A 26,420-nucleotide genomic window follows, 5' to 3' on the forward strand; every position below is an offset into this window, starting at 1 on the left:
AGCAGCTCGGTGCACTGTCGCATGAAGGTGATGGGGTCTTCATGGAGCTTGCCGCGGAAGAACGGTAGCAGGGTCGCTATGCTGGTCAGCTGGCTGAGGTTGCCGGTGTAGCTGACGGCTGGAGCCGGTAAGTTGGCCATGTTGCTGGTTGCGGTAGTGGCGTGACTAGAGTTGACGGTGAGCAGGCAGGTTGACGGTCAGCGCGCTGGGTTGCAGGGTGGTTGGTCGAGCGGGCTCGCTGGTGAAGGCGGGTGGCTGCGTTGCCCCGGTTTCGCTGGTGGAAGCAGGCGGCTGCGTCGTGCTGCTGTCGTTTGACCGGTGGTCTGTGCAGGCCAGCCGGCGAATGTAGACTCGGTGTGCTGGCTGGTTGACTGCATCGAATCTTCGGTGGTCGTATCTCCACTGTCTCCAGCTCCGGTTCTAGTCGCTACCATGTTCAGGTGTTATGGGCGCCACTGGGAAATTGCCTGTTCCCAGACAGGTATTCTGAATTGAAAGATTCAGAGACACATTTTGTTGAAAGAAAATAAGTTTGAATTTTTTGTGTGAAAAATTAAGACATACATTTAGATGAAAATTTAAGACATACATTTAGTTGAAAATTTAGGTTGACATTTTGTTTGAAAAAAAAGTTTTGACAGTGGTAACGGGTTACTGTATCTCCATACAGTGAGTGGCCCCACGTTGGCAGGCGCCAATAATTGATATGGCGGAAGGTGTGGCTCGTTCATCAATTGGGCTAGTCAGTCGGGTCGAGCGAGGGGTTGTTACCACTGTCTGAAAAAATGGCTTTTGGTGGCCCTGAAAAAGGCCAAGTTTGTTGCTGGTGGCCCTGAAAAGGGACCAAGATTGTTGCTGGTGGCCCTAAAAGGGACCAAGGCAGGCTAGATGTTAGTAGTCGTCGACTGGCGCGATACCACGCCGCGCGAGGGTCCGGGCAGGTCCGTCTGGTGCGAGAGCAGGCCGGCAGGGGCTCAAGTCAATGGTTTGCAGTCTCCACTCTGGTTTACCCGGGCTACGGAGAGGGCTGACCGGGTGATCTACTAGCCAGAGGTCGTGCCGAATCTCCGCCGGGAGGACCTCCTCGACCACTTCCTCGTTTAGAAGGGGCCTTCGGTCAAACCCCGGGCAGGCAGGGTCATAGGCTTCCGCTGCACACACTCCGATGTCGGTTCGGCACCCAACCCGCGCATCCAGAACCGCGCGCCAGTTGTTAGGCTGGGGCGCTAAGTCTTGGGGCGCAGCTGGCGCGGCGGTGTACAGCCTCAGCCTCTCCTCCACCTGGCGAAGCCGACGTAGGGCCCTCCTCTTCTGGATTCGGCGGCCGGCTCGGTTCCTCCTAGGCATCGGCTGGGTAGTAGACAAGGAAGACACCTCAGGTTGCGGTTAGTCTCGCCGTGGTTCCCTCATTGGCCTGCTCGCTGCTCTGCTCCTGGTCTCGGTAGTGGTCTCGGCTGGTAGTGGTCTCTGGTAGTGGTCTCGGCTGGTGGTCTCTGGTAGTGGTCTCGGCTGGTGGTCTCTTCTGGCTCTTCAGTGGAAGGCTGCTAGTGAGCAAGTGCTATCGAGGGTAGCTGAGTAGCCCCCTTTTATTCACAGTCCCCGAGTTCACCTGCGCTGCTATTGGTCGGCGGTGCTCGGCCAATAGAAACGCATGAACGGGTGGCGGCGACTGAGGCGCACCCTGGTGGCGGGTGGGTCGACCACTCATTTGGTTGATGCGTGGCGTGGGGAGCAGAGCAGAGCGGCAGGCTGAAAGGTAGCGAACGCGAGGGAGGTATCAAAATATTATTACTAACTTCATATCACTATACTAAAAAAAATGTATATATTTTTTTTCTTTTATTCCATGTTATTCAAAATATCAGCCAACGAATATTACTTATTAACTAATCAAATTTGAAACTGGAACTTCATCATAGCTGTAGTTTTGGCTGTCATTGTTGTTACAACTTTAGCCGACAGAAAGTGCTGTCGGAGGAGAACTGTGATTACAAGCCAGCTGTTTCTGTTTAATAATAATAATAATAATAATAATAATAACTTTTATTCACTTCATTGTACAATTTTACAAAGCATGAAACATAAAAAATATCAAGTGCACTCCTCATTAGGCTAGGCCTGCGTCGAGGAGTGGTTCGTCTTATGAATTACAGAAAATATATAAGAAAAACGATTCAGCTGCTTCAAGTACTATATAGAGCTACTTACATAAATAGTATTATCTTATGCCATTAAGCAATCTAAACAAAAATACACATCTTCCACAAAAATAAACAAATTGATTACAATGCTTAGTTATATAGCCTAGTTTACAGAATAAAGTTAAACATATTTCAATGAAAAAAAAATGAAACGAAACAATTTATGAAGCCGATAAATACAGTCTTAACCTTCTACAGAAAATCGATAAGGAGGACTCTCTAGAAATATCGAAAGGTAAAACATTAAATAAACGAGGACCCTGAAAGGCTGCATGACCAGCCGCAGATGCAGTTACTCATCTCGGCTCATACAGTTTCTCTCTGGCTTGACCACGAGTTGTATATCCATGTTCAGGAGTCACTGGAAAATCTAATGGTCGTTCAAATACATATTTTAATAAGTTCAATTTATATAAATCCTCAGGGCTTAGAACTTTGAATTCTTTATAGATTAGGTTAGTGGGATATCTAACTGGTCTATTCAGACATATTTTTACAATTTTCTTATATTGCAAAATAAGGGGTTGTAAGATGGAAGATCCACAACCTCCCCATCCAACAATGCCGTATTCAATTACAGAAGAGATTAGGGCAAGGAATACCATCCTCAACTGGTACAATGGAAGAATATTTCTCAATTGAACAAACTTATAAAATGTTTTCCTTAATCTATTACAAACATAAGAAATATGTGGCTCCCACCTTAGTCGAGAATCTATCATGATGCCTAGGTATTTTACAGAATCATGAACAAAGAGAGGAACACACTGGCAATAAGACTGATTACAGTCAGGTTTATGAATAATTATTTTAAGTTGGTACTCCTCAGAGGGCTTACCAGCCATTGTGAGGTAAAAGGGTAGAACCACAGTTTTATCTTTATTTATACATAATTTATTGTGGTCACACCAATTTTTTATCTTTGCTATACCACTATTTGCTTTCTTAAATGTTTCCATCCATGAATTTCCATGAAACAGAGCTACAGTGTCATCCGCAAAAGAGTAGAGAGAGCCACAGTCTAGATCAATATTTAATAAATCATTAATATAAATTAGGAATAGAATTGGGCCAAGCACTGTTCCTTGTGGAATCCCAGCTTCAACTCTCCTATCGTTGCTAATTGTATCATCAATTTTTACGGCTTGTAACCTTAAGTTTAAGTATGACCTAAAAAATTTCAAAACTATGCCTCTAAAACCGATAATTTCCATTTTATTTAGCAAGAGTTCATGGTCCACTGTGTCGAAAGCCTTTTGGAAGTCCAGAAAGATTCCCAAGCACTTTTTTCCTCTATCTAAATGATTTATAACTTCTCTACTCACTCTAAATATTGCATCAGAAGTATTAAGGCCACTCTGAAAACCCAATTGCGAACTATTTAAGATTTTATATTTATTTAAGTAGGATATTAGTCTCGACTTTACACATTTTTCTATAATTTTACTAATACTAGATAAGAGGGAAATGGGACGATAATTATTCAAACTGGATTTCTCCTTTCCTTTATTTTATGTAATGGAATGACTATAGCCCGTTTCATTTCGTCAGGGAAGTAGCCCTGTTGAAAACATAGATTAATTATATGCTCAAGAGGTTTAGAAATATTATATGCATTTTCAATGAGGCAATTTGCATATACTCCATCAGGGCCAGGATTTACCCTTCTTTTCAGACTAAAAATAGTATTAATAACTTCTTCTTCTGAGACTGGTGTAAAAAAGAATGAATTACAATTTCCTGGAATTACTCTATACCTGTATGTTTGTCTTGATTTAAGTTCTTTAGATTCCTATTTGTAATCTCTTTACCGATTGTAGTGAAATATTTATTGAATTCATCTGCTATCTCTTTCTTTTTGTCTGACTTTATTACTCGTTTATCAATGCCTTGTATATCAGAAGATATATTTTTCTTTTGTTTAGTAGAATCCGTTGCTTCATTTATTGTTTCCCAGGTCTTCTTGATATTATGTTTGCAGTTAATAAATTTGTTTTTGAAATAAGTCTCCTTTACCACGCGCAAAATCCTCTTTAAAATAGTATTATAATTTTTTAATTTGTTGGCAAGTGCATCATTGAACGGCTGTCTTCTAGCTTTTATAGTCATTTTGTTCCTTGTCCTTATTGATCTAACTAAACTTGATGTGATCCAGGGTTTAAGTCGGGTTTGTCTACTGCTAACCCTATGACAAACTTTTTTTGATAATGTAAAATGTTTTATGATAGTATCAAAGAAAATTGTAAAGGCTTTTTCAGCACTGCTTTCTGACATAGTTTCCCCCCACGATTCGTTTTCAATTCTAATCTTAAAATTATTTAAATCAATTTTTTCTTGTATGATTTGTAGATCATCAACAGCAGTATTTTTATTTTTACATATTTGATTCTTAGTCTCACTAATAGTACCCATTATTGCTTCATGGTCAGTAATCGAACAATTAAAAATAGCTGGATTAAGCCAAAAATACCGACTTTTTAGAAAAAAATGGTCAATACATGTTTCAGATACGTCACCGATTCTAGTACCTCCATAAAGATAACTTATAAACCCATATTCATTCAATACATCCATATACCTATGCCCAGCTAGACCTAAACGATTTTCCAAGATATCAATATTCGTATCACCAATCAGGACTCGATTTGAGAAGCATTTAGTCTCCTCTAAAAACATTTCAAGGTTATCTATGAATTCAAAAACATTCGTATCTGACGGTGATCGATAAAGGGCAGTGAAGTAAAACTGGTTTTGTTGAAAATCAATAATAAAATTAATAACATTTGTTTGTTGAATATCGACATTCAATATTTCAAACTTAATACTATGCTTAATATACACAATAATTCCATCGCATTTATTATATTTTGTTGGTTTTATGTATTTATTGTAATTGGGTAGATCAAACCCGTCATCATGAGACAACCAGGTTTCAGTGAGTATTATAATATCAAAATTTACATTTAAACTAGTAAGAAGCACACATAATTCATCAAAATTCCGTCTGACACTTCTAATGTTCAAATGAAAAATTTTTAAAACAGAATTGTCCGAAAAGAAAAAATTAACATGATTAGAATCTTGTAGCTTCAAAGTTTTACAATTATTATTGTCATAAAGTTCCTCCAATAAGTCTCTTACTTGGCAGTTCTCCATAATAAATTAGAGAGAAAAAAAACAATAACCAAATAGAAACTAATTTACAGCTTGTTGTAATCATCTTTCGATCTAATCAGCAAAGCCGGACTGGTTTCAGTCTTCCTGACAAAAATTTTTCCATCTCTAGACCATACGTAGCGGTAGTTTTTCTCTTCAGCCAACTTCTTCGTGTCTTTGAGCAGCATGGACACCGCCGGGGACAAGTGTTGGTAAGCCGATATCCTACCAACCGGAAGAAAGCGAGATACAGTCTTTGTCGATATGCCAGGCTCACTTTTGTCTTCAAGTGCCTTCTTCTTGAATTACTTTTTACTTTTTAGATTATGTTGTAACACATTGTTTGGTCACATACGTTTTTAAAAATTATTTTATTAGCAGTTTTTATAAAAATGTAGGTGAAGGAAAAATGTTGTGTATATCACGAGTGAAAAATGTTTTTTCTCCCTCAGGAAAATTGTTGCCCTCGGCTTCGCCTCGGGCTTCAAACTTTTCCCTCAGGGAGAAAAACAGCACTTTTCACTCTAGTTATACAAATAACTATTATATATTGTTTTGCTTATAACTATTTCAAACTTTCATTACTTTTTGTTATTAGCTTGCTCATAGGAACTCTCCCCCATTCACAGACGTATAGTCTTCTTGGGGGATTCCACTTTCCAATAATGTTACAATTTTAAACAAAATAGTAAAGTAATTTATCTTTATATTCATTGTCTTATTATAACTTAACTATATTGTACAAATTTGTAATTTCATGTGGAAATAAATTGAATTATGTGATACTGGTTGTCTCTCATACTGTGCCGTTCATACACTCTCACCTTAACAACACAGTAATAATGAATAGACAGTAGTCGACAGGAATCGGCTTGAAATTTATAACATAGGCGACTTATACTATAGGATATCTTAGCATGCTATCTTTTCTCTATAGTGATATTTACTATTGATAATTTCAGTGCACACTTTCAGATCGTACCCGGTTTGACCAGGCTTGGCGAAACCGTGCATCAGCACAGGTTGTACAAAAGTCTGTTAAACTTTAACTGTGATTAAGGACGTTTTCCGCTTCTCCGATTGGCTCTCGTGGTATTTAACCGTTAAAATTCAACAACCTTTGGCAACCGGGCCATAATTTTCTCTTTTGTTTTAATGATTAATGACAGTCTATTGTATTTTATGATTAATAAAATATTATCTTCGAAGTGTGATTAATAATGCCCATGAAACTGGCTCCTGATCATTTTATATATCATTTTGATTTTCTGAGTAGTTCTTAATACATTTTTTAATAAATCTGTGTTTGGAGTCTCTAGTTTTTTATTCATTCTGTTTCTAGTCTTTTTATTTGTTTAATTTTGTTCCTAAATTCAATTTGTTTTAGATCTGATCACACACTGCTTGGAAATAGTGAAACTATGTAGACATGTAACCAACACTATAGCGGCCTATTCAGTCGGACATCATAACTCCCAAGCTCTCTATGAAATTGTACAGGTAAACTAATAATTTGATCACAATTCGCCAATAATTTATTGTAATACATGTCTATTTATAACCATCTTTTACATTAATGTAAACATTAAGCTGCGTTCACACCAAAGTTGTCAATAAACTCTTCATTTACTAGATATAGTTTTGTAAAAAAAATTCTTTTTTTTTATCAACAAGTTTCTATTCTCGAATGTAAAGCAACAAAAGCAACATCTCTCATTATCATTCGCCTCATTACCAATGCACAAGCCTAGAGCTTATGTGGGCATCATCCTCAGCAAAAATAAAGTTTTCAATTTTTGCCCAGAGAGCGTATTCGGCGTAGAGGGGAACATTTTGTTGGCAACTTTCACAGTGTTTCCCACACTGAGTGGGAGACAAAAATTTTGTTGAAAACAAGGATTTCCATACATGTTGCTGTGTTTTTTTTTAATTTGACAACAAATTGCCGCAATTTATTGAAAACTTTTTTGTGTAGTTGAGAAGTTGTTGATATTGTGGTAATTATTCATATTAAATGAAAAGACTAAGAAATTGTCAAAAACCACAGATTTTTTTTAAACTTAGAAAGACCGGTTTCGCTTGTTACACCATTGTCAATCTAAAACTAAATACATGAGCAGCAGAATTTATACTGAAAACTTAGTTGACAACTCTGGTGTAAACGCGGCTTTATATTTTTATTACAATTCTCCAATATCTATTGTAATACATTTTCAGTAGTATTTTTGATATTTTTAATATTGAAATGTGGAAAATATCTGAACGAAATCTAAACTAGACATTATAACTACAACCCACCCTATGATATTATACAGGTTACCCACTAATTAGATAAAAAAATTTAAATTGTCCATTGAAATACATTGTCAATAGTCTTGATAATATTTATTATAGCTATGCTAAGAATTTTTATGAACAAGTTCCCTGAACACTACATAAGGCCCGCGTTATAATGTCAGTGGAGAAAATCATCTACTATTAAATGCATGTCAGCTGATTCGGAGTATGAATAATGTCTAAAATTACCTGCCATTTTTTAAAAGTTGACACTTGACACAAAAGCAAAGTGAAATGGTTACAAATAACTGGTTAATAGATTAAACAAAAAACACAGCGCGATTACAGTAGGCCTAACTTACAGTTTGTTGTTTTGTTCAACAGTGAGCTAAAATATTTCTAAAAATCATTTTCAGCTATTTTGGAACAGCTGTTATTTAAATCCATGTTTTATTTTCAATCATCTACAACCTATGAGTTATTAGTTCTCTCCTCATAAAACAGCAAATTTTTGTGGTGTAATGTACTACATAAGAATACATTTTATTCAACTTTTATTTAAATCTAGTTTACACGGCTTACATAATTCTTTTCAGAATTAAATTCTCTACAATTTTTATTGCGAAAAATTATTTGTTTACTCGTCATTAAAGAAAGTTATCGGGCTTCAAACGTAGAAGTCTGTGTTTTTCTACTTAGACTTTTTGCATATTTCAACTTTTTTCTCAAAAACTACTCACACTACAGCTTCCAGACTAGTTTTATTCAATTTTTCAGATATTTTTCCATATGAATCCAGCATAAGTTTTTCAAAAACTAGTCCCCAAACAATTTAGCATCGGTGTATTGCACTAGAGGAACTTAATTCCGGGCGAAAACTTTCACTCTGTATAGCTCGCAATGAAGCGTTTATGGATATATGTTTATAAGAATTTTTTTCTTATTTTTACCTCTACTATCACGTATTGAATTATTTTACCATAATTAAGAATCACCCTGTAGAAAAGGATAGCGCTATCTGCTTTGTTCAATGCTTCGTTGTACAAGGATAGGAACACAAATTTTAATCAAATACTGCCATTATAACGTGGACTTCAATTTGTGAGGTCCACGTTATAAAGTCAGCAACTGATTGAAATTGGTGTCTTGCTATCCTTGTCTGTCATTAGACAAAGCAGTTAGAGCTATCCTTTTCTATAGTGAGGTCCACATTATAATGGCAGTGTACGATTGACAATACTGTTGCTGTCCTTTTCTATCATACAACAAAACAGATAGCACTATCTCTCTCTCGCTTTGCAATGTTGTCTATTTGCCAGAATATTTTATATTCACTTTTGACAGTGACTGTACAAAACTGACCAAACAATTCTCAGCCCCATTTTTTCCTTCATTCTATCAAAATACTTGAGTACACAAGTCGTATAATTTTTTCAAAATTTATTTTTGAAACAATGAAATAATTTTTAAACATTACCGTATGAGAAACACAAATTAAAATACCTGAAATGACATTTTAAAAGTTGATAACTAACCATCCTGGACTTCATCCATGCTTCAGTTAGCCTGCACGTTTAGGTTAGACCTACTCGTACCCCGGTATAAATAATATTGAAAAGTTATTTCAGAATTAATCCATTGAATTTACTTATTTTTAAATAGGATTTCTATTTTTCTATTATTTTTAAAAGAAATTGGAATTGAATACCTACCAAATAACTTAATTTCTGTTGTTTTGAAATTCAGATTGTTGTATCACAGCTTTTTACTTTCCTTGCCCTACTACCATAGGTAAGGAAAGTATTGCTTTCCAAAAAAAATTAAGGTACCCTAATTTCAAGTTTTCTATACGTTTCAGGGTCCCCTGAGTCCAAAAACATGATTTTTGGGTGTTGGTCTGTGTGTGTGTGTGTGGTGTGTGTGTGTGTGTGTGTGTGTGTGTGTGTGTGTATATATGTGTGTATATATGTGTGTATGTCTGTGAACACGATAACTCCATTCCTAATCAACCGATTGACTTGAAATTTTAAACTTAAGGTCCTTATACCATGAGGATCTGACAATAAGAGGATCTCAATAAAATTGAATTCAAAATGGCGGATAATTACTAAAAAACCATGTTTTTCACCGTTTTCTCAAAAACGGCTCTAACGATTCTCTTCAAATTCATACCATGGTAGCTATTTATAAGCCCTATCAACTGACATGAGTCTCATTTCTGGGAAAATTGCAGGAGCTCCGTAATATTCTTGTGAAAAACGGCGGATAATCACTGAAAAACCATGTTATTCACGGTTTTCTCGAAAACGGCCCTAACGATTTTTTTCAAATTCATACCATGTATAGCTATTTATAAGCCCTATCAACTGACATGAGTCTCATTTCTGAGAAAATTGCAGGAGCTCCGTAATATACTTGAGAAAAATGGCGGATAATTACTAGAAAAACCATGTTTTTCATGATTTTCTCAAAATAACTTGACCGATTTTTTTCAAATTCATACTCTGTATAGTTATTTATCAGCTCTATTAACTGGCATGAGTCTCCTTTCTGGGAAACTAATGGGGGGTCCACCCCATCCTTGAGAAATGAACTTTGTAACCTCCTTCTCGTGCATGAGGTAGGTAGGTAGAGCAGTTCATAAAAAGAACACATAGTCGAGATATTTCATCTGTAGAACAGATGTTTTGACGACTTTAAAAAAAATGACGACTAGAAAAAATCATCGAATTTTACAATTTACACAAAGGAAAAAGAACTCTGAAAACAATTATATATACACTTATACAAAAGTCTGATCGTAGTTTCAAATATGAGCAAGGAAAGTTGTGTGAGTGTACCACACCAGATTTTTAAATTAGCCGCCATTTCAGGTTTGTATAAAAATAAATATTTGATGTCAGGTATGAAAGCAAATTTTTGAATCAAATTATGAAAAAATATATTTTCTTGATTAATTTGACATTAAATTAATTATGTAATCAAGGAAATGATAATTGTTATTAGATTAAATTTAATGGGATGAATTGAGTAACAGTGGGTACAGTCAGTGGCAAAATGGAGAGACTTGGCATGGCAACGTTTTTCTCCTATCCTTCATCACTGCCGTTATAACGTGGACCTCACTATAGAACAGCAACACCAATGTTAATCAGGTGCTGACTTTATAACGTGGACCTCACTGTAGAAAAGGATAGCGTCATCTGCTTTGTTTAATGGTAGACAAGGATGGCATAACCAATGTGAATTCGGTGCTGACTTTATAACGTGGACCTCACCATAGGCCGATCGGGTTCCTGATATGATGACAAGTTTGACTAAAAATGACTAAAATTTAGGGTAGATTTTAGTATTTCCCAATGTGGAAAAAGTGCCATGAAGATTTTTTTAAAAGATAATTAAGATATGAGAGCTTATAATATTAAGCTAGAGTATTTCTATTCCATTCTATTTAAATCGTCAACTGTACTTTTAGGATTGAATTTGTTTCTTGGTTCTTGTTTAAATTTTTCTCCAATAGAAGAATATTTTCCATTTTGAAAATAACTGATTGGTATAAATCATTATAATTTTGGTATTTGAAACATCTTAAGATGTTAAATACTGTTAAGATGGATGTGTGGGGTTACAAGAAGAGATAAAATAAGAAATGAATTGATCAGAGGCACTGTAAAAGTTGGACCACTGGGAAAGAAAATGCAGGAGACAAGGATGAGGTGGTTTGGGCATGTACAGCGACGGGAGGAGGATTATGTTGGACGAAGAGTGTGAGAGGACGAGGTAGACCTAGGATGAGGTGGGGAGATAGAATAGCGGCTGACTTGCGGGAGAGTGGTTGGAGGAGAGAGCAAGCATTGGATAGGGCTTTGTGGAGAGGCAGGAAGGAATGCCGACCCCATTTAAATGGGATAAGGCAAAGCCAAAGAAGAAGAAGAAGAAGAAGAAACATCTAAATACAATTCTAATCTATAATTATAATTAAGGGAGGAATTGGGTTATACACGTACGGGATAGGAAATTCACGAATGATTAACTTTGAATTTTGCATACAGATTCTCAAATTACCGAGGATGGTTATAGGCCTATTTTAAATTCTCCAAGATTTCAGTACGGTAGGTCAAGTTTTTAATTAGACCCTTGCGGTGCACGGGTTATCTGCTAGTGTTACCCAAATTTGGGATAGAAATAGTACAAGGTATCTTTAGTTTTTCTCACACGATCTGTGTTTTTTGTAAAAAATAATAAATAAATTTCAATTTTTCATTTTTTAGGTGGCGAAACAAGTGTCAGACTGTGTAGACGATGTGGTTCGCACAATGTACTGTCCGCCAGTACTGGACGCCAGTCTACTGGAAGCTCGCTGTCTGGCGCTAGTACTTACCGTCACTCAACTCATTCTCGTTGCGAAGCACGGGCTGCTCCCTGCTTCCCCCTCCACCCCCGCTGCCGTCTGCGAGCGTGCGCTAGAACATATGCGCAAACACCTTACGGTAATAAATAAATAAAAACAATTACATTGTGCTGTATCTTCATCGGGTACCGTTCTGTATCTGTCAAGCCGATTACTGTCGACTACTGTCTATTATTACTGTTTTGGCCGGGTGAGAGTGTACATTGTTGAGAAACGATATGGCTTGTTGCGGAGGTAGAAAAGGATAGCGATATCTGCTTTGTCGAATGGTAGACAAGGATAGCAACACCAATTCAATCAAATACTGTACACTGGTATTATAACGTGGACTTCACTATAATTTCTCTGATACCTCTACCTATATACCCTAATTTGGGACTGAATTTTTGTTAATTACATTTCTTATGAAATTTACAGTTAATTACCATTTCTACATTGTGAAACGGGAGAGAAAAACTAAGAATACCTTGTACTATTTCTCTCCCAAATTTAGGTAGCATTAAAAGTCCAAAATGAGGTTATGTCTTCTAGATTTCCATAAAATTTTCAGTCCAAAAATATCCATACAAACCATTCTTTTGAATTTAGATTTTCCAAATACCAAAATAATAATAATAGTAAACACTCAGTTATTTTTAAAATAGAGAATATTCACTTATTAGAGAAATTTTTTAACACGAACCAAAAAAACAAACTTACTCCTAAACAAAAAGTACAGCTGACTCACTATATAACTTTATAATATTCATTCTATTGTCATTTAGACTGAATTTGGAACAATTCTGTTGTGGAATGGTTGCAATATTTATTATGAGCATTAAAAATACTAAAGATTTACACAAACAAACATTTTATTTGGTATAGGACATGTTCACCGTCTATTACTGACTTTTCACATTCTATGGTAACTAAGTTTCTAAGTTTCTTTGCTACACTCAAGAAATGTGTGATGCTGTTATTAATAACCTTAATTCATTAAAAAAATTAATACTCCAATTGAAGTTGGAAATTCTCAGCCAAAGTTCTCATTTTTATTCATTCAAGAATCAGAAAAAATACAGATAGAACAAAAAATTTGCATTTAAAATACACGCCAACAGTTGATTGGGATGGCTGCAAGATGGCTGAACCGACAAGCGCGCGACCTAGCGGGAAGAATCTTACCTAAGTTTGTTTCATCCAGCTAGAAAGTACTGAAAAAGGATTCAGAAATTTAGACTTTTGCTCAAATTACCGAGGAAAATGCTTAGAGTAAACTGAAAAATACTTATAAAAATAACATAGTCAACCGAGAATATTTATTGTGGTATTCTTATGTTTTTTTATTATTTTTATTTATATGGATATCGAACGGTAATCATTTAACCTCAAAATTCGAATTTTATAATGTATATTTGCTACTTTTCTCATTGCTTGCAGTTGAAATAATAATTATCAATAGAAAAGAAATATTATTTATTATTAAATGATGATTATTTAATTATGATTTAGATGAACATTATTCTTGTTTTGGATTTCTAGATTGGGATTTTATCATAAATGTAGGGTAGCCATTGATATGATTCTTATCTAAATCTAACCACATTCATTGTTACCAACTTAATTTTGTTTTTCGTGCACTAATCCTCCATATAACCCACCAACTATTTTGTGTTGCCATGTTGCAAATCTCGAGTGCGCAAAGTAATACTTTGCGCACTAGAGCGGAAAAGTGATTCTTTGCGTTCTGTAATCAGTGCAGGAATGGCCACTTTTTAAGGTATCTGTAGGAAAAATATATTATTTTATATCCTTATTTGTTGAAGCACCGCCGATTCATGAAATTACATTTTTTTAATGAAATACAAATTAAAATCAATCTTCTTGCTGATTAATAAATCTTCGTAAAGTGAATAATAATTCATTGAGTTCTCGAACATAGTCTGTAAAATGAAATCAGCATCTGATCAACATTGGTTTGCTATCCTTGTCTCTCATTAGACAAAGCGTATAGCTCTATCATTTTCACAGTCATCTGGGATAACTCGCTGAAGGACATTAAAAGGATAAATGCATCCTTGGAAAACAGATGGAATTTTTGTCGTCTGTCGATACCGTAATGAAAGTGAGTGAGCGAGTGCATGTGTGGGTTATTCCTCAGCTGATCGATCTCACGAGAAAAATAATCTAGCAAAAAATCTTATTTTTGTTTATTTCTCTTTTTTTAGAAAACGTGTTTACTTCAGAAAGTCCAAAATAGTAACTATATGCTGTTAGTGTAAAATAGTACATAGTATACTAACAAATATTGTAGCAAACATAGTATATCATTATAAATGGAATTCATAGTATATCTATTTGTAATTGATGATGTGTTTGTTTTTGAAGTGTGAATACATTGTTATTTTGATGAGTGATAGTAGCTTAACCTAGATTTTGGACTGTAGTATAAATTTGATAAGGGACACTTAATGGGCATAAGCCTGTTGTTCCTCCTCATATAACTGTAAAAATAATTGTATGACTGAGAAAATGAATAAATAAATATAAACTATAAATTCAATCTTTCGTTACAAATTGTCTATGATTTTACACTCCAGAGCGAAGCTCGGTCCCCCGATATTCAATAACTAAACACACATTTTCTCTGCTTTTAATAGAACAGCTGACAGAATATCAGAGACATTTTGAGCGAGTTCTTCTGCCTGGGGCTATGATACTACTGAACCAAGAAATTAATAAAATAAATAAATTTAATGAATAATAAAATGAATTCTATTTCCAGGTTCTGAGAGAGGCGGCCTTAGTTCGTGAAGCAGCCGAACATGATGCAAATTCTTCAGTTGACTCAAGCTCCTCTAACGATGTCAATTCATGAATACTGTAGGCTATTCCAAAACAAGGCTCCACTATATTGAAGTTTATATAGTAACTGTACTCTACACAAGCTACAGTTTAAGTCTATAAGTCGTCATTTCAACGTTTAACAAGTTTAACCAAGTTTTAAAATTCCACTTTTTACAGTCAGCAGCTTGGAATAGAATTATGGTTCCAAACACTAGTGACAGAAAATATAGAGTTTATACTCCGTACAAAATTACTTGTGACTTGGGAGGGACATGCGCAGCAGAGAAGGCATACAGAGGTAGGGATACAACAGCGGTGATGTTACCGTTCTGAACTGGCCAGCATTCTCTGATTTCTAGCGAGTATTCAAGCGCTCATGTTAAACTTACGGAGTTTACTCTCTGAAAGCCTTCAGTCAACTGACTCTAATCGACAAATTGGCAATTGCGCTTTTACCTATTAGCCTATTAACCCTACAACTCTCCAACAATGCATCGTAAAAATGAATGCTCACCGTAGATTTATAGAGCTTTGTTTTCTCTTCAATTTGATGTATTATTTCACTACTTAATGTTTTCCTTCTATTGTTATAGCAGATTCTTGGATGGACGGCGTCATTTTATATTCAGACCTAATTTGGTCGTCGTTGATTGTAAAAATTTATACAAAACTTGTCAAACATTAACGTTTTTAAAGCTTAAAAATAGATCGAGATGGTCGGTCGGATTCTAAATCACTTGAATCAAATTAAAGACTTGTCGGCCTCAAAGTATTCAGCCACAGAGTAGAATGGCATCCCACGCAGCCAGGCTCTAATCCTTCCACCAAAACTTCTGTCATCCAGATCCCTCACCATGTCTGGCAGCGCATTGAAGATCTTCTGTGCCAGTACAGGGAAACAGTCTCTTTTCTTGTTCAATCTGCAGAAGGGTACATCAATTTTTGCTTTCCCTCTGGTATTATACGAATGCTTATCAGCTCTTCTTGTCATTGAGTGATAATGACTTTTTATGTGTAGCAAGGAGAGCAGAATATACTGGTTGAACACCGTATAGATACCCAGTCTGATGAAGATCGGCCGACAGTGATCAAGGTATCCGGCTGAGTCCAAAATTCTTAATGCCTTTTTCTGTTGAAGAAGCACATCATTACATCCGGGCGCATGTCCCCACATCTGCAGTCCGTAGATAATATGGCTGTGGAACAAGGCAAAGTAGACTTCAACAAGATGCTTCCTTGAAATAAGAGGCTTTAGACGTCTGAGTAGAAATATTACCCTGGATAGCTTCAGACAAAGTTTGTTGGTATGGCTACCCCAGGTGAGTCTTGAATCCAGCGTAAATCCTAGTAGCTTGACCTCAGTGCGATTGATGAGCTGGTTTGTACTGAGGCTACAGGTAGTCTCTTGTGTCTTGTCTTCATTTAGACTCAGCTTATTATTGTTGAACCACTGTTTTGCTAGTCCAAAAATATCTGCAGCCGCCTTTTGCGCCAACAATGGTGTTCTCCCTCTAGCAAAGATTGTGGTGTCGTCAGCAAAAAGTAGGATGCCTCCCAGCAAACCAAGGTCATTGATCATAATCAGAAAAAGGAGGGGTCCAATCACTGATCCTTGTGGCACCCCATGATTAACCTGTAGAGGACCTGAGTTAACTCCCTCCAGCGAAAGGATCTGCCTTCTGTCTGTTAGGTAGGATTCCAGGGTGGCAAGGACCCGACCTACAACTCCATACGCTTCAAGTTTCTCCAGCAGAATATCATGCGGGACACACTCAAATGCCTTACTCAGGTCTGCCAGAGCCAACGCCACTGAGTCCCCCTCTTCAAAAGAATCTAGGATGTCACATACCAGCTTGGAAACAGCTGTGACTGTTGATTTACCGCGCCTGAAACCGTGCTGCACACTTGAAAATAGATTATTGCTCTCAAAGTGGTCCATTAGTTGAATCTTCATAAAGGCTTCAAAGATCTTGGCCAGTGCGGGAATAATAGAAATTGGCCTGTAGCTTTTCAGGGCTGTAGGGTCACCCTTCTTGAAGATAGGCACTGTTCTAGCCAGTTTTAGGGCTGTGGGGATATATCCTTTGCTAAGGCATGCATTCAACACTACACTAAGAGGATGGGCAATGACATCAATAATAGATTTCAACAGGTCAACTGACATACCGTAGATATCTTGAGTCTTTTTATTTCTGAAGTGACTCACCATTTGAATAATGTCTTCTGGTGTTACTGGGTCCCAGTCCTCCATTTCTACAGTACCATCTCTGGGTTGCTGAAAGAGTCTGCCAGCAGCCACCTAAGATCTGTCTGTTTCTGGTAGGGCACTGACAATTTTTTCCACCTCCTGTATCAGGAAATTATTGAATTCATCAGGGCTTGCTTTGACTCTGGGCTTCAAACTCTGCTTACTTGGTCCTGAAACACTTTTCACTAGGTCCCAAGCAGCCTTGCATTTGTTATTGGCCTGATTGATTGAGCTAATGTTAGCCTCCCGTTTTGCAAGGTCCACCTCCTGCCTGTAAATCCTCTTTGCCTTAATGTATTGATTATGGATGTTCTTCCTCTCTTCCTCATCGAGGCAAGATTTCCTTCTGCAATCCAGAGCCAAGACAAAACTCTGTAGCCGAAGTAACCCAGGCGTATACCAGGCATTACTTTTTTGCCTACATGAATTTATTTTCTGGGCCAGATGGCTCTTTTTGATTCTTGTCATTTTTGCAGGAAAGATTCTGTCAAACATGTTAGAGAATTCTTTAAAAAAGGAGTTGAAGAGCTCTTCTGGATCATCCATTGGATCAGACAGAATTTCGGTCCAGTCTAGATTGGCCAAGGCTGCTTTAAGTTGTGGAATCCTCCCAGGGTCAATTTTTCTAGAAGATTTAAAGTAATTGGAGTGCCAAGGTACAGAATCTGAAGTTTCACTCACCGACTTCAGCCACATGTTCATTATGACAGCGTCATGATCAGCAATCATAGGATCCTGGATGTCCACCTCATAGTTCCAGGAGTCAAGAGAGGTTGCAATGGTATCCAAGCAGTTGTCACCTCTAGTTGGAGCATGACTCGTGATGTACAATCCATGACTTTGCAGCAGAAACCTGAATGTGTGATATATGCTGTTTTCTTCATTCAAGTGGATATTTACGTCTCCGCCAAGAACTATAGGCATGTTCAACTTGTTCAGGCTTGTCAAACAATTGTCCATGGCAGTGAAAAAATGCTCAACATTACCATTTGGGGAACGATAAACTGCGATGACAATTACATTGTATTTTTCGAGTTTTACTCCAGATAGTTCAATGTCAAGTTCCCTACAAAACATACTCACGTCAACAGGACTAGACAATAAATCCTCTCTTAGATAGACTGCAGTTCCTCCATTCTTGTGATTTGAGCGAAAGTATCCTGCTCCAAATTTCAAATGTTCAATAGTATTGTAGAATTCAATCTCCTGGCCAAGAAGATGATGCTCACTTATACACAAAACATCTGGATATGACTTTCCAACAAAGAGAGAAACCAAATTAATTTTTGATCTTAAGCATTGCACATTTACAAATATCATTTTAAAATTGGATAGGGAATAATTATCCTCACTCTGAGCGTCCAGGTGAACTAATTCACCTCTATTTGCTTCGGGCGAATGGAGTTTAAATCACCTGCTTCAGGTTGTTTCCTTCCTCTATTGAAAAACTTGGACACCAGAATGTCACTTGGCCAAAAGTCAGAATCATACACCTCACTCAACAAACTGGAAGGCACTCCTATTTTGAATGATGAATACTCCTTTGGGAATTTTGCATTCAACTTCTCAACCACATAGTCAGCTTGTTTTTTACTATTCAGATAGTCTTTCACCTCAATTACATTTGTATCAGGCCCAAAACGAGAAACAAATAGAAAAACTTTCCTACCTGCAGTCGATAATTTATGCTCACAGTGTGAACTGCCTGTAATAAATTTCTTTTTTTAGGGCCTGATGAATTGGCTGGCTTATCTCCAACAGTCACTGGTTTAGAAACTCTGCTAAGATTCTTCCTATCACTTTTTTTATCTTGAAATTTGGACTTGACAGAATCAGCATAAGTGAAGCTTTGTTGAACAGCGGTTTTTGCAGTCAAATTTTCACTCAAGTTCATATGTATAATGGTGGTGAATATTTTCCCTACATATAAACTCATTCATATTTTTCTTTACATTCACGGCCAACATGAGAACAAACAAGCTATAAACAGTCATTATCCCTTGATTGATGAACAATGGCTTGCAGTGCTCCAAGTAGTTAGCATTGGAAATAGTTCTTATTGCCTTCTTTTGAAGCAGTAGGATTTTATGAATATCAGGAGAACACCCCCATAGAGAGAGACCATACGAAAAAGTACTTTGAAAGAAAGCAAAGTATGTCATCCTAAGGTAATCTTTAGGAACACATTCCTTCAATCTTCGTAGGAGATACAAAACTCGGTTCAGCTTAGAACATACATAATCAATATGAGGGCCCCATGTTAGTCTTTGGTCGAGGTGTATACCAAGAATCTTCACACTCTTCACATCTTTCTCATCCACTTGTCTCAAACCTAAGATCATTTCTTGTGTCTTTCCACTATTGAGAAGCAAGTTATTTGCCCTGAACCATAGGCTCACTTGTTCTTGACAAGTAGACATCTTTTCTTTCAGAGTTGTAATGTCAGAATCGGTCGAGAGCATGGAGGTGTCATCTGCATAGCAAACTATTCTTGAATCAGTGCTGAAACCTGCATCATTCATCATAACAAGAAACAGCAATGGTCCTAATATTGAACCTTGTGGTACTCCCTGAGGTACATGGCAAGGCTTGGAAAATTCTTTATTGACATTGACAGTTTGTTTACGCTCACTCAAATACGACTTTATGAGCTTGAGGGACTTTCCATGCACGCCTAGATGATGCAATTTTTTCAGCAGAATGTCATGGCTTACAACATCGTATGCTTTACTTAAGTCATAAGCACTAGGCCTGCATAACGTTTAGAATTGAAGCAGTCCATAATATCTTCGACAATGGAGCTAACCGCGTCAATAGTTGATCTGCCCGCCCTATAACCAAACTGGGTATCTGAGAGTAGGCCATTACTCTCCAAATATTCATAGAGTTGAGTCCCAATTATGTATTCAAAAATTTTGCTAAAAATTGGAGGGATAGATATTGGTCTAAAATTCTCAGGTTGATCCTTGCAACCTTTTTTATAGATGGGCACAGTTCTAGAATGTTTGAGAACTGCCGGAAAGACTGACTCATTCATACAAGCATTAAAACACGATGTTAAGGGGTCCGCAATTGAATGAATAACTTTTTTAATCAATGAGCTAGATATATTATAGATATCATTACTAGTTGTAGATTTCATTTTCGAAACAATGGCAAGAACCTGCTCAACTGATACCTCTCTTAACTCAAATCTTGAAACAGATCTAGGGGAAAACTCCAAAAAGTTGGTTGCTGATATTTCTGATGCGGTAATACTAATGTTAATCTTCTCTATTGCTTCTAAAAAATATTATTGAACGCATCTGGAGAGACTGATGTTTTCCATTGTTGATATGGATTTGAACTTTTTCTAATGATTTTCCAAGCAGCTGAGCATTTATTGCTTGCCGACTCAATAAACCTAACATTGGTATTCAGTTTAGATGCTTTCAATTCAGATCTATAGATTCTCCTTAAATTCCGATAATTAAATTTTTCATTTTCCGACCCAAAATTCTTGTATTTATTGTAAGCGATGAGTAACGCATTCCTCAGACCACTTAAAGCAGGCGATAGTTTCATCTTACTAATTTTGTCATTGTTGGGCTTCCTACTTTTCAAAGGAAAAGAACACTTGAAAAACTCATAAAAACACTTGAAAAAGGTTTGAAAATTGTCTTCAGCTGATTTGTGAATGAGAATACTAGACCAATCCCTACCATAGAGTTGAGAACGCAGATGATTGGTTCCCTCCGTAGTTATTGCTCTAAAACTGTAGGACTTACCGGCTTTCAAGCTATTACATGCATTATCCACACTTAAGTTCAAGAAGTTGGACTTATATTGAAGCATACAGCATCATGGTCTCCTAGCATGACAGGCTCAACAGCCACCTCAAACAAATCAGGATGCAAGTCAGTTGCTACATTATCTAAACAAGAATTCATTCTTGTTGGCTCGAAGTTACTTAAATACAGGTTATAAGATTTGAGAAAATTCACCAACTCAGTTCTTCTAGAATCAACAGACAATATGTTTACATTATAATCACCTCCTATTATGAAGTGATGATCATGCACATATTTAGTTAATGATAAAATTAGTCTATCTAATGCATTAAAAAAGAGAGCTAGATCACCTTTTGGTGATCTATATAGCGCTATGACAATTATTTTCAAATTTTTATTCCTAACAGCAACAAACTCATGGTTGATTTCATCTGTATATGTAGATACATCGATTTCTTTGAAATTATTTACACATCTGTCAGCAATAAAAATAGCTACACCACCATTTTTAGAATTCACTCGGCAGAAGGCAGAGCTCATTACAAAACCATTTATTTTGACTAGACTTAGAAGATCTTTTTTCAACCAATGCTCTGTCAAGCAAAGAATATCATGTCTATTTGTACTATTTATCACATTGATTTCTTGTACTTTATTGCTTAAGCTCTGTACATTGCAAAAGAATACTGAGAGTGCAGAACAGTGATCTCCATTAATATAGAATGGTTGATGAAGTTACTGATTTGTGTGCTTCTGTTTATAGAGTTCGGTTGAGCATGGAAATTACCTCTAAAAACTACTCTCTTCTCTGTGCCGGGAAAGTATTGGTGATTGAGGACATGAATTTTGTAAAATGGGAGAAAAACATGTGGATGTTGAACGTTGTTATTTTCTACATTAACTAAGGAAAAACTGTTATTACTAAATGGTGAAGTATGATATTGTCTGTTGTTGAATTGTGAGGTATCATGCAGATTGTCATCAGAATTTATTGCATCCAGGGCAATTCCATTCTCGTCCAGTTGGTGAAGTGTCTCGTCTGCGTTTGTGAGATGTCGCACGTTTGAAGCTGCTCCTCCGTGCCAAGTCGTATGAGACTGACCAATCAACGGCGCCGGTGATGAAGTCAATGGTTATCGCATCAACATCGTCATTAATCTCCATTCGTTTAGAAGGAACGTATTTTTCAGCAGTCGTTCTTCTGGTCATGCAATTAGCAATAATTCCACTATCGCTAGTCACAAGGTCACATAAAATCTTTCCCATGAAACGCTTACCATTCTTCGAGTAATGTAAGCCCTTTTTTGTGAAATGGTGTCTCTGCATGTCCCTATTGACCTCTGTATAAATCACTTTTGATGCCCCACAGTAAGACGATATTCTACCCGAGATACATATGTTTGCAAAATGTATGTCATCGTTGAATTGAGGTCTATCGTATCTGCTGGGTATCGCACTGACAATTATGTTAGTGTTGAAGCTCGAGGACAAAATCTTATCCATTGCTTGATGGATAGTTAGATGACCTGGCTCATTGTTTCCAAAATCATTGGATCAACGAAGTTATCACCAATCCAAATCCAATCCAATGCAACGAAGTTATCACTTAGACGACCTAATTCATCAAGAATAATAGTCAGATTTTCAGAAAATTCACTATTTTCTTCGTTATTAGATTTGATTTTGTCAGTTCCTGCATGTTCAGACAGCACTGAAGCAACCTTAACCTTGCAAGCTACGCAATACCACACAAAACCGTCACTTAACTCATCTACTTTCTGATATTCAGTTGAAGAAATGTTCACACAACCAATATGATACCAAAAATTACACATTCCATCACAAAACATAGCATTATCACAATTTTTAACCGTTTTTTTACACGCACCACACAAACTGTGTTGTCTCTTCGACGCTGCCATCTCGATCTCTAGCCCGTCTATTGAAGGTGTGGAACTGCTAAGTTGACACTTGTTGCAGAGTTGAAAATTTCTCCCCCAACATTGAATCTGCTATAACAATAGAAGGAAAACATTAAGTAGTGAAATAATACATCAAATTGAAGAGAAAACAAAGCTCTACAAATCTACGGTGAGCATTCATTTTTACATTGTTGGAGAGTTGTAGGCCCTGAAACATCAAAAAAATAGTATTAAAAGCTGTTGTTTTAACAATTTTACACTTTTAAGAGCGTATATCTCGAAAACTGTTGGAGATTTCACAAATTACCACAGAACAAATATTGTAGAGAACTTATCAAGCTTCATTTCTGAATAGTTAGTCATGTCGGTTGAACGCATTATTCTCAAGATATGAGCGTGTAAGCAAAACATTGAAAAATGCAACTTTTAAACCACCCTCATCACTTAAGCACAAGGGGTAGGGATGGGGACTTTTGATATGTTCATCCCCTAACTGGTCCCAACAAAGCTGCGAAGTCAAAAATTGTGTTCAAAGCATTCTCACCAAATTCCTTTGTAAATTGGTCTATTTTTGCATAACTGAAGATCTCACACTCAACACTGAAGCTGCTGCAACAGTCGTGGGGATGTGCGTAAACTTGTGAAATTATACATAAAATTGGAGAGAATTTGATGCTCTATAAGCTCATGATCAGCATGGATTTTCCCCATCGATATTAAAAAAGTTATAAGAGCAAAAATAGCAAAAAATCGAAGGAAATGTGTTTTTTTTTAAATGTCACATCTATTAGAGCGGATATCTCGAAAAGTGAAAGAGACATAGAAAAAGTTGTTGGTTCAATATTGTATGAAATTATGTAAGCTTTAATCCCTTATAGAATAGTCATGTCTGTAAAATGCATAATTTGCGAGTTATATGCGAGAAACCAAAAATGGTACCTTTGAACCACCCCCACCCCCTTAGCACAGTGGGTAGGGGTGGGGACTTTTGATATGTTTACCTCCTCACTACCCTAAACAGAACTGCGGGGTCAAAAATTGCCTTCTAAACTTTTCCTCTATACCCTTTTTTGAGCATTCATTCCCTGGACTGATATCTATATCAATCACAGTAATTGGCTGATCTCCCTCCACTTCTCTGCGCCGCATATTCGTCAAAGTCAAAAGTTATTTTGTACGGAGTATAATTGCACTCAAGTACAATGTGCGGATCAAAACTTCCTCAGTTAGTTGATGACATAGCGGAATGCTAATTCTCGAGAGTGGTGGTTTTGAAGGTTTGTTCTTGCACAGATCAGTCGCCATTATGCGTTGGAACAGCGAGAATCGTGCATTCGCAGTTGAGGCCTACTTTTCGAGTGGCTGTTCAGTGCAAGGTCCATAAATACAGGTCATGACACAATCCCGTGATGCATTGCAAAATCGCCATTTTATGGGGTCCTAGTATACCAATTTTCAAATTTATCAGCTGTTATCATTATGGATTGAACAACATGATGTGTTATTTTGTAATATTGTTCAAGGGATATTGCTTGGCTTTGAATTGTAAAATAAATTGTTCCGACAGAATAATAATTAACCGAGCCAAGTGAGATTTAAGATTCAAGTCGACGGTTTGGCATTTCTCTTAAATGTTTGAATGTTTATATGTTGCGCATTTACGGCGAAACGCGATAATAAATTTCATGAAATTTGACAGGTATGTTCCTTTTTTAATTGCGCGTCGACGTATATACAAGGTTTTTGGAAATTTTGCATTTCAAGGATAATATAAAAGGAAAAAGGAACCTCCTTCATACGCAAATATTAGAGTAAAAATCAGACTATAGAATTATTCATCATAAATCAGCTGACAAGTGATTACACAGATGTGGAGAAGCCAGTCTATTGCTGTATTTCCATAAGGTATAATAATTATTATATAGTCTGTGTACTCGTGGATATATCAGGTACTTGTGGATGAGAATACTGCGTGAGGTCTACTGTTCACAGAACTACTAGTAAATTAGATTCGACCAGGAACTGCATTGTTGATTTTTAGATTTAATTGATCGGGAACTTGAAACTCTTTTTGAAATTGGCCTCGCATATTTCTGTCTTGTCCCAATGCCTTTTGAATCATAATCCTTGATCTACAAGAACAAGAACAATTTTTAATAATGAATAAATGAATAATTGAAGCATTTATTATTGAAATTTCATTATTAAAAAATTGAAAACCTGAATTTACATATTATCCGAACTAGAATATTGTTTTTAAAATTCATAATTTTGTCACGAGCAAATTGAATTAATTGGATTTTCAAATGTAGGCCTACCGCCATAAAGACCCCATAAAATGGCCGCTCCATAAGGAACATGAGTGTCATGACCTGTATTTATAGACCTTGTTTCAGTGGTTGCAGTACAGCGCGCCTTTCGGGATCGGTTTAATTTAGCCCTGTATAGTAATCCTGTAGTTTGTCAGGCAGCCCTCAAGGCTCTTGACTCCAATGAATCTTGTCTAAATTGGTGTGGGAGTGCCACAAAACACTCAGCAGGCTTGCAACACGCAACTCTGTGCATCTTGGTTGGGTACCTAGCCATGTAGGCATAGGAGGTAACGAGCGTGCAGATGAGCTTGCTAAGCGGGGTTCCAGTATGCCATTCTTTGGCCCAGAGCCAAGCTGTGACATAAGCAAAACAACTGTCTTCCATACAATAAGTAAATGGTCCAGGGACTTAAATTACCAGCAATGGCAAGGTCACCCTGGTCAAGCACTTGGCAAAAGGCTGCTGGCAGACGCAAGCCCTCGCTTCACCAGTCTGGGTAGAGGTCAGGTCAAGCAGTTGATTGCCCTGATAACGGACACGGCCACTTCAGGAAACATCTCCACACAATTGGACTCAGAAATGAAAGTCAGACTTTGGAGTGTGTGGGCTTTGTAATCAGTGTGAAGAAACTGCCAAGCATATCATACTGGATTGGGAAAGACCTGAAGCTGGAAGAAGGGCTCTGTTTGGCTGCAAGCAACCAGGTGAGGAATGGGATGTTAGTATAGGGGAAAAATTCATGGACCTTGGAAAGGACACAGGAGTTTGTTTGCCTAACTAACATACTTGGGACACACAATAAGTTTCGGTTGACGTGTGAGGCTCTTTGAACCTTTGGATCCGTCCCTTCAAAAACATAACCCTGTTGGCCCGTGTTCCGGGCCGGAAATTCATTGTTTTGTTGATTACTACATTATTTAAAAAACGGATAGTTCAACAAGACGATGATCTGAATTTCCATGGCCCATTATAGCACATGAAAACATTAAGGCTGTGAGCGATTCAATGGGTTACAGCAACAAGACGGGCCGCCGTAAACAATGGATGGACAGGTAGAAGTTCTACAGTGGTCGCCTACTCTTATTGAATTTCGACATTTTCGTGTTAATTGTTAAGGTTTCCACTCCGAGGAATATATTGGTGGACCAGTGTAGTTAGTTACTTGAAGGCACTTTCAGCTGTAAACCAGTGGTAGCATACAGTGATTTGCTAAACACACACATAACAAACACACACATATCTAATATTGTAGAATTTATAAGGACGGCAAACAAATTTACATCCAAAGTATTATAT

The 26,420-nt window shown here is 37.0% G+C and overlaps 1 protein-coding gene across 3 annotated transcripts in view; it reads left to right on the forward strand.

The window, feature by feature from the left end:
- Nucleotides 1-26,420, forward strand: part of LOC111044916 (transmembrane protein 98) — a 54,397-nt gene that overhangs the window by 24,373 nt on the left and 3,604 nt on the right. For 2 of the 3 annotated variants that reach the window (XR_005570657.1, XM_039422569.1), the window contains exons 4-6: nucleotides 6,745-6,857; nucleotides 11,906-12,124; nucleotides 14,810-14,867. Coding sequence is in view for 2 of the 3 variants with exons in the window: in XM_039422569.1 (XP_039278503.1) it covers nucleotides 6,745-6,857; nucleotides 11,906-12,124; nucleotides 14,810-14,867 (390 nt within the window). In the remaining variant the exon portion in view is untranslated. Of the gene's footprint in view, nucleotides 1-6,744; nucleotides 6,858-11,905; nucleotides 12,125-14,809; nucleotides 15,469-26,420 lie in introns of those variants that run through there. The other variant, XM_039422568.1, reaches the window with a different exon arrangement.

This window comes from Nilaparvata lugens, chromosome 3, assembly GCF_014356525.2.
Source record: "Nilaparvata lugens isolate BPH chromosome 3, ASM1435652v1, whole genome shotgun sequence".
Taxonomy (NCBI): domain Eukaryota; kingdom Metazoa; phylum Arthropoda; class Insecta; order Hemiptera; family Delphacidae; genus Nilaparvata; species Nilaparvata lugens.